Genomic DNA, 18,892 nt, shown 5'->3' with positions numbered 1-18,892 from the left:
CCCTCGCGCCCCTTTGCCCTCGCGCCCTCGCGCCCCTTTGCCCTCGCGCCCTCGCGCCCCTTTGCCCTCGCGCCCTCGCGCCCCTTTGCCCTCGCGCCCTCGCGCCCCTTTGCCCTCGCGCCCTCGCGCCCTCGCGCCCCTTTGCCCTCGCGCCCTCGCGCCCTCGCGCCCCTTTGCCCTCGCGCCCTCACGCCCTCGCGCCCTCGCGCCCCTTTGCCCTCGCGCCCTCGCGCCCTCGCGCCCTCGCGCCCTCGCGCCCTCGCGCCCTCGCGCCCCTTTGCCCTCGCGCCCTAGCGCCCCTTTGCCCTCGCGCCCTCGCGCCCCTTTGCCCTCGCGCCCTCGCGCCCCTTTGCCCTCGCGCCCTCGCGCCCCTTTGCCCTCGCGCCCTCGCGCCCCTTTGCCCTCGCGCCCTCGCGCCCCTTTGCCCTCGCGCCCTCGCGCCCCTGTGCCCTCGCGCCCCTTTGCCCTCGCGCCCTCGCGCCCCTTTGCCCTCGCGCCCTCGCGCCCCTTTGCCCTCGCGCCCTCGCGCCCCTTTGCCCTCGCGCCCTCGCGCCCCTTTGCCCTCGCGCCCTCGCGCCCCTTTGCCCTCGCGCCCTCGCGCCCCTTTGCCCTCGCGCCCTCGCGCCCCTTTGCCCTCGCGCCCTCGCGCCCCTTTGCCCTCGCGCCCTCGCGCCCCTTTGCCCTCGCGCCCTCGCGCCCCTTTGCCCTCGCGCCCTCGCGCCCCTTTGCCCTCGCGCCCTCGCGCCCCTTTGCCCTCGCGCCCTCGCGCCCCTTTGCCCTCGCGCCCTCGCGCCCCTTTGCCCTCGCGCCCTCGCGCCCCTTTGCCCTCGCGCCCTCGCGCCCCTTTGCCCTCGCGCCCTCGCGCCCCTTTGCCCTCGCGCCCTCGCGCCCCTTTGCCCTCGCGCCCTCGCGCCCCTTTGCCCTCGCGCCCTCGCGCCCCTTTGCCCTCGCGCCCTCGCGCCCCTTTGCCCTCGCGCCCTCGCGCCCCTTTGCCCTCGCGCCCTCGCGCCCCTTTGCCCTCGCGCCCTCGCGCCCCTTTGCCCTCGCGCCCTCGCGCCCCTTTGCCCTCGCGCCCTCGCGCCCCTTTGCCCTCGCGCCCTCGCGCCCCTTTGCCCTCGCGCCCTCGCGCCCCTTTGCCCTCGCGCCCTCGCGCCCCTTTGCCCTCGCGCCCTCGCGCCCCTTTGCCCTCGCGCCCTCGCGCCCCTTTGCCCTCGCGCCCTCGCGCCCCTTTGCCCTCGCGCCCTCGCGCCCCTTTGCCCTCGCGCCCTCGCGCCCCTTTGCCCTCGCGCCCTCGCGCCCCTTTGCCCTCGCGCCCTCGCGCCCCTTTGCCCTCGCGCCCTCGCGCCCCTTTGCCCTCGCGCCCTCGCGCCCCTTTGCCCTCGCGCCCTCGCGCCCCTTTGCCCTCGCGCCCTCGCGCCCCTTTGCCCTCGCGCCCTCGCGCCCCTTTGCCCTCGCGCCCTCGCGCCCCTTTGCCCTCGCGCCCTCGCGCCCCTTTGCCCTCGCGCCCTCGCGCCCCTGCGCCCTCGCGCCCCTTTGCCCTCGCGCCCTCGCGCCCCTTTGCCCTCGCGCCCTCGCGCCCCTTTGCCCTCGCGCCCTCGCGCCCCTTCGCCCTCGCGCCCTCTCGCCCTCGCTCTGCGCACCCCCTTGCCCTCGCCGGCCTGGGAAATATGTTCACAGGTCTCTGACAGCTTTCCTTTCTGGCAGTAGTTTGGAGATATGGGCTGATGATCTGGTGATGACTCCACCATCAATTCAAGGCCAGGCTTTTTCTGATACAAAGTCCAGCATAAGATCCAAATCCTGGGATCTCAGAGCCATTGCTTATACCACTCATCAACATCCAAAACAATCATTTATTTATATAGTGCCTTTGCCACAATAAAAGATCCCTATGCACTTCAGAGCAACATGGGAAGGCGCTGGTGTAGTTGTAACGTCACTGGACTAACAATCTAGAGGCCCAAGCTAATGCTCTGAGGACATGAGTTCAAATCCCACCATTGATTAATAAATCTGGAAGTTAAAAAAGTAATGGTGATCATGAAACCATTTGCTTTTTGTTGTTAAAAACTATTCTGGTTCACTGATGTCTTTAGGGAATCTGTCCTTACCCACCTTCCTCCAGAACTACACCAATGTGGTTGACTCTTAAATGTCCTCTGAAATGGCCTAGGCAGCCACTCAGTTGTATCAAACTGCTGCAGAGAAGTCAGTACAAATTGAAACTGGGCAGACCATGTGTCATAGACCTAGGCACCAGGAATGACAACTGCATGGCCAGCCTTGCCAACATCTGGGAGAGCTGTCCCATAGACTAGTCAAACAATAGCCTGACATAGTCAGACTCACTGAATCATACCTTAAAATGTCCCAGACACCACCATCCCCATCCCTGGGTATGCCCTGTCTCACCGGCAGGAATGACCCAGCAGAGGTGGCGGCACTGTGATATACAGCCAGGAGGGAGTTGCCCTGGGAGGCCTCAGCATTGAGTCTGGGTCCCAGGACGCTTCATAGCATTGGGTCAAACATGGGCACGGAACTCTAATTACCACCTACTGTTCCACCCCCCCACCCCACCCCCTCAGCTGATGAATCAGTACATGTTCAACACCACTTGGAAGGAACATTGAGGGTGGCAAAGGTAGAGAATGTACTCTGTGTCGGGGACTCCAATGTCCATTAACAATAGTGGCTCAGTAGCACCTGTAAAGACCAAGCTAGCCGAGCCCTGAAGGACATATCTGTTAGACTGGGTCGGCAGCAGGTGATGAGGGAACCAACAAGAGGGAAAAACCTACTTGACCTCGTTGTCACCAATCTACCTGTCGCAGATGCACCTGTCCATGACAGTATAGGTAGGGGTGACCACTGCATAGTCCTTGTGGAGACAAAGTTCCGGCTTCACATTGAGGATACCCTTCATCATGTTGTGCAGCACCATCACTGAGCTAAATGGGATTGATTTCGAACAGACCTATCAACTGGCATCCATGAGGCACTGTGGGCCATCAGCAGCAGCAGAATGGTACTCGAACACAATCTGTAACCTCATGGCCTGACATATCCCCCACTCTACCATTACCGTCAAGCCAGGGGATCAACCCTGGTTCACTGAAGAGTGCAGGAGGGCAAACCAGGAGCAGCACCAGGCATATCGAAAATGAGGTGTCAACCTGGTGAAGCTACAACACAGGACTACTTGCATGTCAAACAGCAAAGGCAGCATGGGATAGACTGAGCTAGCATCATCCTGGAGGTTACCATTGACCAGAAACTGAACTAGACTAGCCATAAAAATACTGTGGCTACAAGAGTAGGTCAGAGGCTGGGAATTCTGCAGAGAGTAACTCACCTCCTGACTCCCCAAAGCCCATCCATCATCTAAAAGGCACAAGGCAGGTGTGCGGTGGAATACTCTCCACTTCCCTGGATGAGTGCAGCTCCAACAATATGCAAGCTTGACACCATCCAGGAAAAAGCAGCCCACTTCATTGGCACCCCATCCACCACGTTAAACATTCACTCCCTCCACCATTGATGCACAGTGGCATCAGTGTGCACCATCTACAGAAGGCACTGCAGCAACTCAACAAGGCTCCTTCGACAGCACCTTCCAAACCCGAGACCTTTAGCACCTCGAAGGGCAAGGGCAGCAGATAAATGGGAACACCACCAACTACAAGTTCTCCTGCAAGCCACACACTATCCTGACTTGGAAATGTATCGCCGTTCCTTCACTGTCGCTGGGTCATTATCCTGGTACTCCTTCCCTAACAGCACTTTGGATTTACCTACACCACAGGGACTGCAGCGGTTCAAGAAGGCAGCTGACCACCACCTTTTCGAGGGCAATTAGGGATGGGCAATAAATGCTGGCCTCACCGTCGATGCCCACATCCTGTGAAAGAATAAAAAGGTATAAAACAAATTAATGCACCAAGCTGTATGAGTGTCTGGGTCAGATGACAAAAAGCCTGGTCAAAGTGGTAAGTTTTTAGGACTGTCTGAAAGCCAGGTGTAGAGAGTGTGTGGAGAGAATTCCAGAGCCTGTGGACGAGGCACCTGAAGGTACATCCACCAATGGTGAAGTGACTAAAATTGGGGACGCACAAGAGGCAAAAATTAGAGCAGCACAGATATCTAGGAGGGTTGAGGGTGCTGGAGGGGAACACAGAGATAGGAAGGGGTGCAGCCGTAGGTGGATTTGCAAACACGGATGAGTTTTAAAAAATCACGACTAGGTCTTGATAGAGTATAATTTACCCCAAATGGCCTATTTGAAATTGTGTATTTTTCTTCAGGCTCCTGTTAGCCTGAATTCTCCAAACAAATGCATATGCAGCATTGAGTTTCTTTGTTGTTTGTCTACTGAACATATTGAAGTTGACAGGAAACCCGATCCTCTCTTTTCCTGATCCAGCAGTATTTTTCCAGGCATCTTGTTCCGTTGGTCGCAAGCCTTTGCAACGCACAACTTTCACTTTGTTGTTTTGTCGGAATGGTTTCATATTTTGCACTTCAGAGCGATTCATTGAATGGGAATGTGTTTCGAAACCGATGAGCTGTATCAATGCAAAATCTTTCAGTCAAGCTTCAGGAACTGGGTAGGCTTAAGAGATCATCCAAAGCTGGAGAAAGTTAACATGGCTAAAGGAAGCAGAGAAGATTGAGGGGTAATTCATTCGAGGCGTTCAAAATCACGAAGGGTTTTGACAGGAGTAAATAAGGAGAAACTGTTTCCGGTGGCAGAACAGTTGGTAATCAAGGGGACCCAGGTTTAATGTCATTGGTAAAAGAGTCAGAGGTGAGATGAGAAATGTTCTTATGTGGTGAATTATTATGATCAGGAATGCACTGTCTGAAAGGATGTTGGAAGCAGATATGGTGATTTGGCGAGGAGGTGGGGATGAGTGGGGGCGGGGTTGGGTCGGGAGCGGGGATGGTAGTGGGCATACGTTATCAGATGGCACACTCCTCTCTTTAAGTGGATATGTGCAAGAAAGACCAATTCAACTTGTCAAGCCCGTTCTACTATTCAGTTAGATTGTGGCTGATCTATATCTTGAACCATATCTCTGCTTTAGTTCTGTAATCCTTAATACCCTAACCCTAATGTAAATTCCATCAATCTCAGTTTTCAGATTTTCGGTTGACATCTAATTGTCATGTTCAATTGTTCTGTGTTTTATTATGTGTGTCTTTTTGCTCCTGATGCTCATTGTGCTCGATTAGTTAAGCCTGAGTGTGGACTTAGAGAAAAATAAACAGACTATTGAAGTTGCTGTAAGCATGGAGTAGACATTTTAAAGCACTGTGAATAAAACCTGTTTCATACAGAGAAACTAGTGTTATCTGTGCTTGGCTCTGAGATATAAAATATTCAACAGTAACCTTAACAGCTTTTTGGGTGAGAACATTCCAGATTTCAGTTTTACTTGAGGAAGTGCTTCCTGGCATCGTCCTGAGTGGCCTAGAGTGAATTTTAAGGTTAATGTTTCCCCACCACCAGATAGTGAGGCAATTTAATCATGCTAATTATTGTTAATTGTTTCAAACTAAGATCGCCTGCTTCTATCTCCTTGACATTGCCGAACATTTCTGCTGCCTCAGCTCATCTGTTGCTAAAACCCCCGTTCATGCCTTTGTTACCCCTCTAGACTCAACAATTCCAGTGTAGCTGGTCTCCCACATTTTACCCTCTGTAAACTTGAGCTCATCCCAAACTCTACAGTCTTAACTCACACCAAGTCGGTTTCCCTATCTCCCCTTGCTTGCTCGCCTACATTGGCTCCTGGTCAAGCAACGTCTTGACTTTAAAATTCTCTCAATTATTACTTTCAAATCCCTCTATTGCGTTGCACCTGCTTATCTCTAACTTCCTCCAATGCTACAACCCTCTGAGATATCTGTGCTCATTAACTCTGGCCCCGATTTTAATCGCTGCACCATTGGCAGCTGTGCCTTCAGTTGCCCAGGCCTTAAATTCTGGAATTCCATCCCTTCACCTCTCTCTCTCTCAACATCACTTTCCTCCTTTAACCTTTGCCTCTTTGACAAAGCTTTTAGGTTTCTGATCTAATATCTCCTTTTGTGTAGTGCTTTGGAAAGTTTCATCAAATTAAATGTTCCATAGGAGTTGTTAAATGGCCAAATTCACTCCTTAATCTTCTGTACTTGAGCCAATATAAGTCCAGTCTATGTAAGCTGCATAGACTTGCAGGCTTTCCTGTGATATTCAGCGGTCAAAGCTCATGTATAAAAATGACCACTTGCGCGGGTCAGCAGCATCTGTATCCCAGCAAGAATTAGCAGCTCTGGAAGATGCGAGGAGAAATTTGGGAGGTTTGGAAAGCAGGAATGCCAGATGGGAAAGCTCGTTCATTTTTTCCCCCTCCACTTCCTCAAAAGAACGACCACCAATTGAATTGAGATTGCATTCTGATCCAGTTGAATGTTAATGTGATTGTTAATATTTACGTTGCTGTTTTTAGCTGCATGTAGGACCTTGTCCTGAACTACCTTGTTCTGTAGATGTTGATAGAAAGACAAAACAGGAAACAGAGAGTAGGAATAAATGGATCTTTTTCAGAGTGGCAGGTGGTGACTATTGGGGTACCACAATGTCATAGTCATAGAAGTCTACAGCACAGAAAAAGGTCCTTCGGCCCATTGAGTCTGCACTGGTGAAACAAGTACCTAACTTTTCTAATCCCATTTTCCAGCACCAGGCCCATAACCTTGTATGCCATGGCATCGTTAAGTGCACATCCAAGTACTTCTTAAATGTTATGAGGGTTCCTGTCTCTACCACCCTTTCAGGCAGTGAGTTCCAGATTCCCACCGCACTCTGGGTGAAAAGATTCTTCCTCACATCCCCTCTAAACCTCCTGCCCCTTACCTTAAATCTATGCCCCCTGGTTATTGATCCCTCCGCCAAGGGGAAAAGTTCCTTTCTGTCTACCCTATCTATGCCCCTCATAATTTTATACACCTCAATCATGTCCCCCCTCAATCTCCTCTGCCCCAAGGAAAATAACCCCAGTCTATCCACTCTCTCCTCATAACTAAAACTCTCCAACCCAGGCAACATCCTGGTAAATTTCCTCGGCACTCTCTCTAGTGCAATCACATCCTTCCTATAATGTGGATTCCAGAACTGCACACAATACTCTAGTTGTGGTCTAACCAGTGTTTATACAGTTCCAGCATAACCTCCCTGCTCTTATATCCTATGCCTTGGCTAATAGAGGCAAGTATCCCATATGCCTACTTAACCATCTTATCTACCTGTCACCTGACCAGTGCTTGGGCCCCAGGTATTTATAATATATATCAATGATTTGGATGAGGGAACCAAATGTAATTTTTCCACGTTTCCTGATGACACAAAACTAGGTGGGAATGTGAGGAGGATGTAAAGAGGCTTTAAAGCGATTTAGACAAGTTGAGTGAGTGGGCAAATATATGGCAGATGCAGTATAATGTGGCTAATTGTAAAGCTATCCACTTCGGTAGGAAAAGCAGAATGGCAGAGTATTATTTAAATGGTGATAGATTGGGAAATGTTGATGTACAGAGGGACCTGGGTGTCCTTGTACACCAATCACTGAAAGGTAAGATGACAAATGGTATGTTGGCCTTCATTGCGAGAGGACTTGAGTACAGGAACAAGGATGTCTTACTGCAGCTGTACAGGGCATTGGTGAGACCACACCTGGAGTAATTTGTGCAGTTTTGGTCTCCTTACCTTAGAAAGGATATACATGTCCTAGAGGGAGTGCAGCGAAGGTTCACCAAACTGATTCCTGGGATGGCAGGATTGTCATACGTGGAGAGATTGGGCCGACTAGGCCTGTATTCACTGGAGTTTAGAAAAATGAGAGGGAATCTCATTGGAACATATAAAATTCTGACAGGGCTGGACAGACTGGATGCAGGGATGATGCTTCCTCTGGGTGGGGGGGCGGTGGCTAGAACAAGTGGGTAACAGTCTCAGGATAAGGGATAGACCATTTGGGACTGAGATGAGGAGAAATTTCTTCACTCAGAGGGTGAGTGTGGAATTTTGTACCACAGAGGGCTGAGGAGGCCAAGTCATTGAACATATTTAAGAAGGAAATAGAATGATTTCTAAACTGTCAGGGCATCAAGAGGAATGGGGAGAGAGTGGGAGGACGCTGTTGAGATAGAGGATGATCATATTGAATGGCGGAGCAGGCTCGAAGGGCTGAATGACCTACTCCTGCTCCTATTTTCTATGTTCCTTACCTTTGCATTGATCCTTCCGTTCTGCTTTTTCCTTCCAGCGACAGAAAGAAAGAAGAAAACTAGAAAAAGGGAAAAGCAGTGAAGAGAACAATCAGGTAAGGAAAGGGGGCCGTGTCACCAGCTCCTCCAGCCTAATTTAGGAATAAGTTTGATTTTACCAAATTACTGCATCCATTATTGCTGTCCTGTTTTATCCTAGCTCCTGTTTACTTGAAGCTCATTGACTCTTCCTCCAGGCTTCTCGACTTTTAAACAAAAAGCTAAAAGCTGAATATTTTCTGTCGAACATTGTTTGGGGAATGGAACGAATATTAAACTGACTTTAGTAATAAACTAAATTCAAAATATAAATCCATTCTTAAGGCCGTCTTAGATAAATACGAACATGTGAATTAGGAGCAGGAGTAGGCCATTCGGCCCTTCGAGCCTCTTCCGCCATTTGATAAGATGGTCTGATTGTGGCCTCAACTCCACTTTCCCATCTACCCCTTTGACTCCCTGGTCAATCAAGAACCTTTCTAACTCAGTCTTATGAATATTCATTGACCCAGTCTCCACTCCCCACTCTCTGGGGAAGAGAAAAAGAAATTCTCCTCATCCCCGTCTTAAATGGGAGGCACCTTATTTTAAAACTGTGTCTTTTTTACTCCTTGACGGGATGTAGGCATCGCTGGCTAGGCCTGCATTTATTGCGCATTCCTAATTGCCTTGTTCAGAGGGCATTTAAGGGTCAACCACATTATTGCAGATCTGGAGTCACGAGTAGGCCAGACCAGGTAAGGACGGCAGATTTCCTTCCCTAAAGGACATTAGTGAACAAGATGGGTTTTTACGACAATCGACAATGGCTTCGTGGTCATCATAAGACTTAATTGCAGATTTTTATGTATTCAGATTCCACCGTTACCATGGTGGGATTTGAACCCGGGTACCCAGAGCCTTGGCCCCTGGTTTACCAGTCCAGTGGCAATATCACTATGGCACCGCCTCCACGACTTTTTAACTGTGTCCTCTCCCCTCGTTCCAGTCTCCGCCACAAAGGGAAAAATCCTTTCAACATCCACCCTGCCAAGTCCCCTCAGGATCTTATAGGACAACGGTTGGTGTGGCTCAGATAATTTGTTGGATGTTAATATTTTCAGATACATGAAGAGCGCAGGATAAGCAAGGGCAGTGTTCGGAGCTGTGAAGGTCAAGTTTAGGGTAGACACTGAACAAAGAGTTGCATTTATATAAGCACCTTTTTAATGTCGATAAACATCCCCTGGCATTTCACAGAAGCGTCATGAGACAAAGGCAATATTTGTAGGAGTGATCAACACTGAGGCAAAGAGGAGAACCTTAGAGGAGGAAAGGGAGGTGGAGATATGGAGGGCTTTGGGGGAGTGATTGTTTATACACTAGAGGGTTAGCAATAAGTGAAAGGGCTTCAAAGAGGGTTGATTGAGGTTACCACTGGACTAATTTAAGAAACCACTAAGTGAAAAGTGCAAGGATGGTATCTGGGACAGATGAGTTCAAATGGGCTGAAGGGCCTCCTTTCTTTGAAACCAGCTGATGAGTCTTTACTTTGTCCTTTCTAGAAAACTTAGTTTTACTCCGACTGAGCTGAAACTCAGTGGGCCTGTCTGGGGAGATGAGGGAATTTCTCTAACCTGCCCAGCCATTCTATAACACTATTTCAGAATTGCACAGTGGTGGTGTTTGGTGCAGTGAAAATATCCACTTTAGAAGGAACTAGTTTACAACTTGCAGCCAAACAGTGTAAATAATCACTTTCCCTTGTTCTAAAAAAGTGCAAATAGATTCCAACAATGATTTTTAGTTTCACCGAAAAAGCTAAAAATGTTCAGGAGGCTGGGTGCATCTGTGGACAGAGGAACTTGGGGTTAATGATTCAGGTCAATGACCTTTTGCCAGTTCTGATGAGAGTTGAATGCCCTTAACATAGCAAATACATACGTGCAAACATACGCGTGAATTAGGAGCTGGAGTAGGCCACAGCCCCTCGAGCCTGCTCCGCTATTCAATGTGATCATGGCTGACCTGACTGTAATCTCAACTCCACGTGCCCACCTACCCCTGATAAACTTTCACCCCCTTGCTCATTAAGAATCTCTCTAGTTCTGCCCTAAAAATATCCAAAGACTCTGCTTCCACTGCCTTTTGAGGAACAGAGTTCCAAAGTCTCATGATCCCCTGAGAGAAAAAGATTTCTCCTCCTCTCTGTCCTAAATGGATGACCCTTATTTTCAAACAGTAGCCCCAGTACCAGATTCTCTCTCAATCATCCCAAGTCAAGTTGCTTTGGAAAGAGGGTGGGGGATTGGGCATCAAGTGAGAGTTGGGGCAAGGGTTAACACATGTTTAAAGAGAAAGGTTTTGCGGATTCTCCTGAAATTTGGCATTCATGCCAGGATATAACGGCTCAAGGTCCTGTCACTGATGGTGGAAATTAGACTAGCATAGGTGGGGAAGAGGGTTTAAGATTGGAATATAGCGTTGCAGACGCTTCTACATACATCAATGGTTGCAATGAAGTCTATAGCTCCACCTTCCTGCACTATCAACGTATCCCAAAATTCCCTTCATACCCAAAAACCCATTAACCTCTGTCTTGAACATGCTCAACCACCCTGAGCATTCACAGCTCTCTGGGTAGAGAATTCCAATGAGTCACAACTCTGCGAGTGAATCAATTTCTCCTCATCTCAGTCCTAATGGCCCACCCCTTACCCTACGACTGTCACCCTGTGTTCTAGATTTACCAGCCAGAGGGAAACTGAGCGGCAGAAGAGCCTTATAGTTACAGCGGACAAAACGGGAAGCAATGGGGCAAATATTGATCAAGGGACCACACGAGTGTTACCCACGAGGAAAGCCTAGCTCAAGTGGCTATCTATAATCACCCAACACGCCCTTGGTTAGATTCCAGCCACAAGCGATAAACTATGGCAATTGTGCTTATTTTGTGGTTCATTTTTTGATGCTAGAGGTGACTGCCAGTACATTCCATTTTCTGATCAGGCTTACACCTTCTTCATATTATAGGTTTTGGTTTTTACTTTGTGTTCACTGGGTGACACGCTTAAGGAATTAAATACCTTTGTCACTTGGTGCTGCTATCAAACATTTCCAAACCGGAGTGGGAAAACACAGAGTGTTTTGCCACTTCTTATTTGTTAATCAAAGTCTTAAAAGAGCTACTGTTTGTCTAGTGGGTAACTCAAGTGCATGGTAAAGATCTTCTGGGTCTGTTGAAACCGTTCCTTCCTCATATAACCATGTGCCACCCTCCATAAACATGAGTTCATCCAAAGCTCTGCTGCCAGTAACCGACCTCTCACCCGGTCCCGTTTACCCATCAGCCCTCTGCCCACTGACCTGCACTGGTCCTCGGACAGGCAATGCCTGGTCTTGTCACTTCCTGTCTCTGTAACCTCCCCCTGCCCTTTTACTCTCCGACATTTATGCGCTCCACCAATTCTGGTATCTTGCGCATCCCTGATTTTGATCGCTACGCCGTGTGGCTGCCGCATTTTCAGTTTTGGAATTCCCTCCCTAAATCTCTCCATGTCCCTCCTCTTTTAAGGCACTCATTATAACTTCTTTGGCCAAGCTTTGGGCCATCTGTCCTAATAACTCTTTATGTGGCACGGTGTTGAATTTTGTTCGATAATGTTTCTATTTTACTACGTTAAAGGTGCTATATAAAGGCAAGTTGTTGTTGCTGCTGCTGGGCGTTCCATGCAAATTACCTCCCCCGGTAATACCCTTATATACTCAGCACTTCAGGATTTTCCTGAGGGATGTGATATGCCCAATCTTATTTTCTTTTAATGGTTTATAAAATTGAACGGCAGAACCTTTTACGCTTGTAGGAAAATGAAGACAGCGATAGCCATGAGGAGAGCGAAGAAACTGTTAAAATGCAGAACGTTCCGGAGGGTCTGGAAGGAGGGAAGAAGAAGTCACAGCCACTGGACGGCATTGGGAATGGAAACAGTATACCTGCACCCGTGATGATGGATGAGGTTAGCACACAAGAATTTCAGCTATTTTACCGTTCAGTCTGTTTTTAAAAAGTGACACCATTTACAATCAAGGAAGTTTAATGATTTTTTAAAAAAGTGTTGAATTATTTTGACCATTTGGGGGGAGAAAGTGTCCAGTTAAAGCAAAGTATTTTCACACTTTTCTGGAAAAAATACTACTTCTGTCTGCATTGCACCTTTTCTCAAATAAACAAAAGCTTGGGGGAACAGCCGGTGCCCGGTTCATCCCCCATGCCAATATCTTGACCAATCAGAGTTGACCTACTTCGTTTGAATTGCACAAAAACTTGGCAGTTAACTGTTCCCTGGTGCATTCTCTGTGGCAATGCCGCTACCAATCAGCACCCTCTTCTCATGCAGTAAATATTGTTGTTCCCTTTACTATTGATATTCTTGCGAACTGCTCTGATGAGTTCAATTTTAGGAAATAGAGACAGTTTAAGTAAACTATATTGGTATTTGTGGGTGTTAGGAATGAGTTTTAGCTTTAAAGTTTAAATTTGATTTGTATTTCTGTATCTGTGTGTTAATAAGAGGTCAAGTTGAGCTTTAGTTTCACTTTAAAAGGTGCCTGCATCTCTAAAGAGAGTTTTAAGACTGTTGCTGCTAAGTTAAACAAACAAGGGTAGAGAAACTGAGCAGTTGCCTAGCAACAGGGTCCTGAGATGCAGATCCCTCCCACAGACATACACGCAGGAGAAACTAGAAACAGCAGTTTTATTTGGAAGCTGTTTGAATTCAGTTGGTTTTGAAAATAGCTGCCAGGAGAGACTGGATTAAAGGGGACATATAATCAGTCCCAAGCAAAAGAAAAGACCCCAAAGTCCAGGGGAGCGGAACAGGAGAAAGTCACAAGAAGACCTTCTAGTCAAATGAAGGACAGGAACCTGGAAAAAGTCCTGTCAAGTGAAGTTAAAAGTGAGGGGCAGAAAAAAAAGCTCCAAGCTTCAGATTTAAAGAGACAAAAGCTGCAGGAAGCAGACTTAAAGCGAGAACAGCTTGCAAGCAGGTCCAAAGAGATGGCTGAAGATCTGTAACTCTTTGTTATCGGCATGTGAAGCAGTGGTGTACTGTTGATGATGGCAGAGTCAGTGGGAAAGAGTGTGTAGAAGACAGCTTGAATGTACGTGGTGACCCAGGGAAGCGGAACATTGGAAGGAGAGTTCAAAATCCTGAAGGCGAACCCTTGCGGAAGGCATCTGACAGAAAGTGTCAGTTTGGGAGAAGATTCCAAGGTGAGTTCTTGGAAAGTGGGGATTGGAAACCCTCATGTGAAAGACGGAGTTCAGTGAGACTGGTTGGTTCATGGGGTGACAAGTGTCTGAGCTAGTTGAGGAGAGATCCCATAACATCTGTCACTTGGTTTCAGAGTGTAGTGCATCTGACCACAGGGCACAGTTGGTTTACATGGACTGTGTGCTTACTGTGAACATTAGAGTAGAAGATATCTTATCCTTACAAATTGGTATATATCTGTAAGGGTATATTTGTGGGTGAAGGAGCATTGTAATATAGTTCATATTTTCTTTAATAAATGTTTTATATTTTTATTAAAAGCTCATCAATTGACCCCAGTGACTCTGTTCAGTAGTTCCTCTCCATGTATCTAAACAAACAATTAAAAGCTAGAATCTATCAAGCTGGGTTCCACTTTGGGATTAGGTTTGTCCAGTGGTGACATCAGCTGAAGCCAAAACAGCAAGGTGTTTGACAGCATATCTCTTTTTCAGCAATACTCAAGTTCTGTATTACCAAACAACTATAAATGATCTAATTGCGTAAACACCCTAGTTTGAATTAAATTGAATCATTTTTAGAAATTTCGAATGGTTGAATTTTCTTTCAAAGAATGACTGAATGGAGTGTCTGTTCACATTCAAACTGCATTAGTGCCCAACATTGGATCCCTGGGATGATGGAATTAGTTATATGGAGAGACTGGAGAAGCTTGAATCCTTCTTCTTAGAGCAGAGAAGGTTAAGATTTAGTTGAGGAGTTCAAAATGATGGAGGCTTCTGTTGGGAACTAGAGATTGTTTAAGTAAGCTATGCTTGTATTTGTGGGTGTTGGAATGAGCTTCAGTTTTTAAGTTTAAGATTAACTTGTGTTTCTGTATTGGTGTTAAGAAAGGTGGTGGTGGGGGGAGGGGGGTGGATTTGAGTTTTACTTTCACTTTAAAAGTTGTCTACAAGTCTAGATTTGTTTGTATAACTGGTGTTTTTAATGAGGTTTTATGACTCTTGAAGCAGAAAAACTGGGCTGCTGCTTAGCAACAGGGGGTCCACGGAGACATGGAGAAACTTAGCAGTTTTTTTTAGTTCAGTTGAAACTAGGAGCCTGGAGAAGCTGGACACAGCAAAGGGAAATGCAGAGAACAGAAAGGCCCCAAAGCCAAGGACTGGGACAAAAAGGAAGGATCCCAAGGAGGCCTTCTAGTCAATGGAAAAGAACAGGAACCTGGAGAAGGTCCTGTTAAATGAAGTTAAGAGTGAGGAGCAGAGGAAAGCCCCAAGCTTAAAGAGGGAAAGCTGCTGGATGCAGACTTAAAGCAAAATAGGCTTGCAAGAAGCCGGAAGGCTCCCACACATTCCCAGAAGGCTTCCATCGTTTTGAACACCTCAACTAAATCTTAACCTTCTCTGCTGTAAGAGGAAGGACTGAAGCTTCTCCAGTCTCTCCATATAACTAAGACCATCATCCCAGGGATCAAATGTTGGCATTAATGTAGTTTGAACGTGAACAGAAACTCCATTCTGTCATTCTTTAAAAAGAACTTCATCCATTTGAAATTTCTAACACTATTTCTAAAAATGATTTCATTTAATTTAAACTAGGGTGTTTACACAATTAGATCATTTATAGTTGTTTGGTAATAAAGAACTTGAGTATTGGAAGACAGCTAAATATTCTGGCTCGAATTATTGAGGAGACAGCTAAAGTTTGGTGACTCCTTACTATGGGCGTGTGAAGGAGCGGTGTTCTGTTGACACGGCTGAGTATCGGAGAGAGAATGAGTGGAAGGCAAAACTTGAATGCACATGGTGATCCAGGGAAGAGGAACATTGGAAGGATGTGGAAGGCATCCGAGAGAAAATTGGGAGTAGATTCCAAAGCGGGTTCTTCGAGGGTGGAACTTTGAAACCCTCATGTGAAAGACAGAGTTTGGTGAAGAGCGGTTGGCTCATTGTGTGATAAGCATCTGCGGCGAGTTGATGAGAGATCCATAGCATCTGTTTGAGGTGGCATCTGTTACTTGATTTCAGAATGTGATGTAGGTCACCTACTGGTTTACATGGATTGTGTACTTACTGTAAACATTAGAATGTAAGATAGCTTTTGGTAACTTGTGTTATCCTTACGCATCCGTATATATCTATAAAGGTACAGTGGTGGGTGAAGCAGTATTGTAATATAGTTAATCTTGTTTAATAAATGTTTTATTCTTTTGTTAAAAGTTCATCAGCTGACTCCTGTGACTCTGTTCAGTAGCCACTCTCCACAATTCTAAACAAACAATAAAAGTTAGGATCTATCAAGCTAGGTTCCACCCAGGGATCTGACTTGCCCAGTAGTAATATCAGCTGGGATCATAACACTTTTGATAGAGTAAAGGGGGAAGAAACAGTTTTCAATGGCAGGAGGATCGGTAACCAGAGGACATGGATTTAAGATAATAGGCAAAAGAAACAGAGGGGTGATGAGAATTTTCTTTACACAGCCAGTTGTTATTATCTATTCTGTTTTATTTCTGATTTTTCTCCTGTTGTGTGACATCTTTGCACTGTTTCTTTATGAATTTTACTTAGTCTTCTATTGGTCGTTCCACTACTTCTATTCCAGTTGCTGGTGGAAATCACTTGTATGAAGGTCTTTGGAGTATCTTACATTATAAACGCTCCAGCTAATTCAGGCAGGCTGAACTCAACAATTAACCTTGGTATGAGTGGGGGAAATGTACAATCATCATTATTATAGTAGTGATGGTCATGGCCAACACTCCCTAACCCTGAGCCAGTAGATTCTAGGCTCTAATCGCACGCCAAAGGTGAGTAGAAAAATTTGAGGCAGACACACCCAGTGCAGAGGGAGTGCTACACTGTCAGTGGCGCCATCTTTCAGGTGAGACATTAACCGAGGTACAATCTGCTGTCTCGGGTGGATGCAAAAGGCTCTATTTTGAAGAAGAGCTGAGTAGGTCTCCCTGGTGTACTGGCCAATATTTACCCCTCGATCAATAACACTAAAAACAGATTATCTGGCCATGATCACATTGCTGTGTGTGGGATCTCACTCTGTGAAAATTGGCATTTCCTACTTTAAAACAGTGACTACACTCCTAATGTAATTCATTAGCTGTAAAGACAGCGACTACACTCCTAATGTAATTCATTAGCTGTAAAGCACTTCAGGATGCCCTAAAGTTTTGTAAGGCACAGTGAACTGCACATCTTCAATAACAATGCAACGACTTTTTTTTTAAAACATCGTAAATAATTGAGTGCAGGATGATAGCGTAAGGAGTAAATGCTTACTGCCTCTTTCCCCCTGACAACATTCATTACCCTTTTAAAAGAGAAAGACTGAGAACAAGAACAGTATGGGCGTAGGTAAACCACTCTGGACTTCCACCCTTGTGACCAATATATGTGTAAATATATTTACTGAGAATGACATTGTTAGCTTTCGTTACTAAGGGATTGGAGTATATGAGTAAATAAGTCTTAATACAGTTATACAGGGCTTTGCTGAAACCACACCTGGAGTACTGTGTGCAGATTTATTTATTTTTACCTAGGGAAGGACATACTTTCCCCAGAGGGAGTAAAACAACATTTTGCTAGACTGGGTTGGTTCCTGGGATGAGGGAATCGTCCTGTCAGGAGAGATTGAGTAGCCTGAGCCTATACTCCCTGGAGTTCAGAAGAACAAAAGGTGGTCTCGTTGAAACATGTAACTGGCTGTAACCTCCGAGCTCTCCAGTATCGGACTTGGGTGCTATCCCAAAGATGTGTTGGGGAATCTCTCTCCAGAGGATTCCAGGTAAGGGTTTGCATGGCAATTGCCCGGAAGTGGACACTTCCTCTGGACAATTGCCCTATGCTGGGAATCATCCGAAAATGCGATTTTAAATTGAAAACTTTGGATGGTTCCATCAGGGTGACAGCAATAGCTACCCAGAAACCGTTAGGAGAATTAAAACCTCTTCAAACTTCTGGGTAACTGTTGTAAACACCCAGACCAATCCTCACGGGACTGCCCCCGCGTACTCCTGACCATCCTCCACAAGGATTCACTCTCCCACCTTTGAACCCCCACCTTCCACTCTCCCCACCGCCCCGACCTCCGACCCCTTCCCACTGCTCCAACCTCTGACCCCTCCCCACTGCTCCGACCTCCGACCCCTCCCCACTGCTCCGACCTCCGACCCTCCCCGCTGCTCCGACCTCCGACCCTCCCCGACCTTTGACCCTCCCCGCTGCTTTCCCCCCCCCTCACCCCGCACCCCCCCCAAAACTCCGACCCCTCCCTCCTCTCACCCCCTCATGACCTCTGCGTAATTTTCAAGGGCAGGTAAGTATATATTTATTTGTTCTTACTCCTGCGGGTCATCTCTCTTTCCGATGCTAGTTGGAAGTTACGGCCCAAGGTTTTTAAGGAGCTAGACAGAGTGGATTCTGAGAAAACATTTCGCCTGGCCGGAGAATCTAGAACGTGGGGTCACAGTCCCAGGCTAAGGGACTGTGATAAGGAGAAATTTCTTCACTCGAGAGGTTACAAATCTTTGAAATTCTCTACCCCAGAGAGCCGCGGATGGTCAGTCGTTGAGTATGTTCAAGACAGAGGTTAATAGATTTTTGGGTACCAGGGGGACTGAGAGAGAGTGTGGGAAGGTGGAGTTGAAGTGGAAGATCAGCCATGATCTTATTGAATGGTAGAGTAGAGTCGAGGGGCCGAATGGCCTACTCTAACTTCTATTTCTTATGTAATTACATCTTATTTCTCTGGCTCTTGTGTCTCGCACAGAGAACCTTCAGAGGGAGAAAAGCAAGTGTTACCAAGCAAGGCATAGAATGAAAGTTCTGTGCACACTGCACCCTTGACTCGAAAATTCCATGATTTTTCTTTGCTAGAACCTATCGGCCGGTAAAGTACTTCAGAATCAATTTTTATAACTGCACTTGCAAGTGTTATTTGAAGTTCACCTTTTTATAACAAAGAAATTCAAAGCAAAACAATTAATCTATTTTTGCCTAACCCCTTCCAGGCTTGGTAATGCATTACAGCCGGTAAATAAATTGATCTTTCCTCCTCATGATTGCTAGCTAGTTTTATCTTTTTCTACTGGTAACTGAAATGTTTGTGGTTTTTCTCCCTTATTATCAATCTCTGAAATAGGAGCATAGGACTTAGGAGCAGGAGTAGGTCAGCCGGCCAGCTCCACCATTTGATAGGATCATGGCTGATCTGATTGTGGCCTCAGTTCCACTTTCCTGTCTGTCTTCCATAACCCTTGACTCCCTTGTTTATCCAAAACCTATGTAACTCCGTCTTGAACAACTTCAATG

General features: G+C 47.0%; 1 protein-coding gene across 3 annotated transcripts in view; it reads left to right on the top strand.

Annotated features, from left to right (window-relative positions):
- Positions 1–18,892, top strand: part of zgc:123010 (uncharacterized protein LOC641500 homolog) — a 204,531-nt gene that overhangs the window by 45,415 nt on the left and 140,224 nt on the right. For all 3 annotated transcript variants that reach the window (XR_005945696.1, XM_041210199.1, XM_041210198.1), the window contains 2 exons: positions 8,310–8,366; positions 12,153–12,305. Coding sequence is in view for 2 of the 3 variants with exons in the window: in XM_041210199.1 (XP_041066133.1) it covers positions 8,310–8,366; positions 12,153–12,305 (210 nt within the window). In the remaining variant the exon portion in view is untranslated. The remainder of the gene's footprint in view (positions 1–8,309; positions 8,367–12,152; positions 12,306–18,892) is intronic.

The sequence above is a fragment of the Carcharodon carcharias genome, chromosome 17, assembly GCF_017639515.1.
Source record: "Carcharodon carcharias isolate sCarCar2 chromosome 17, sCarCar2.pri, whole genome shotgun sequence".
Lineage (NCBI taxonomy): Eukaryota > Metazoa > Chordata > Chondrichthyes > Lamniformes > Lamnidae > Carcharodon > Carcharodon carcharias.
Note: the sequence above shows the minus strand (reverse complement) of the source record. Positions and strands in the feature narration are given on the sequence as shown.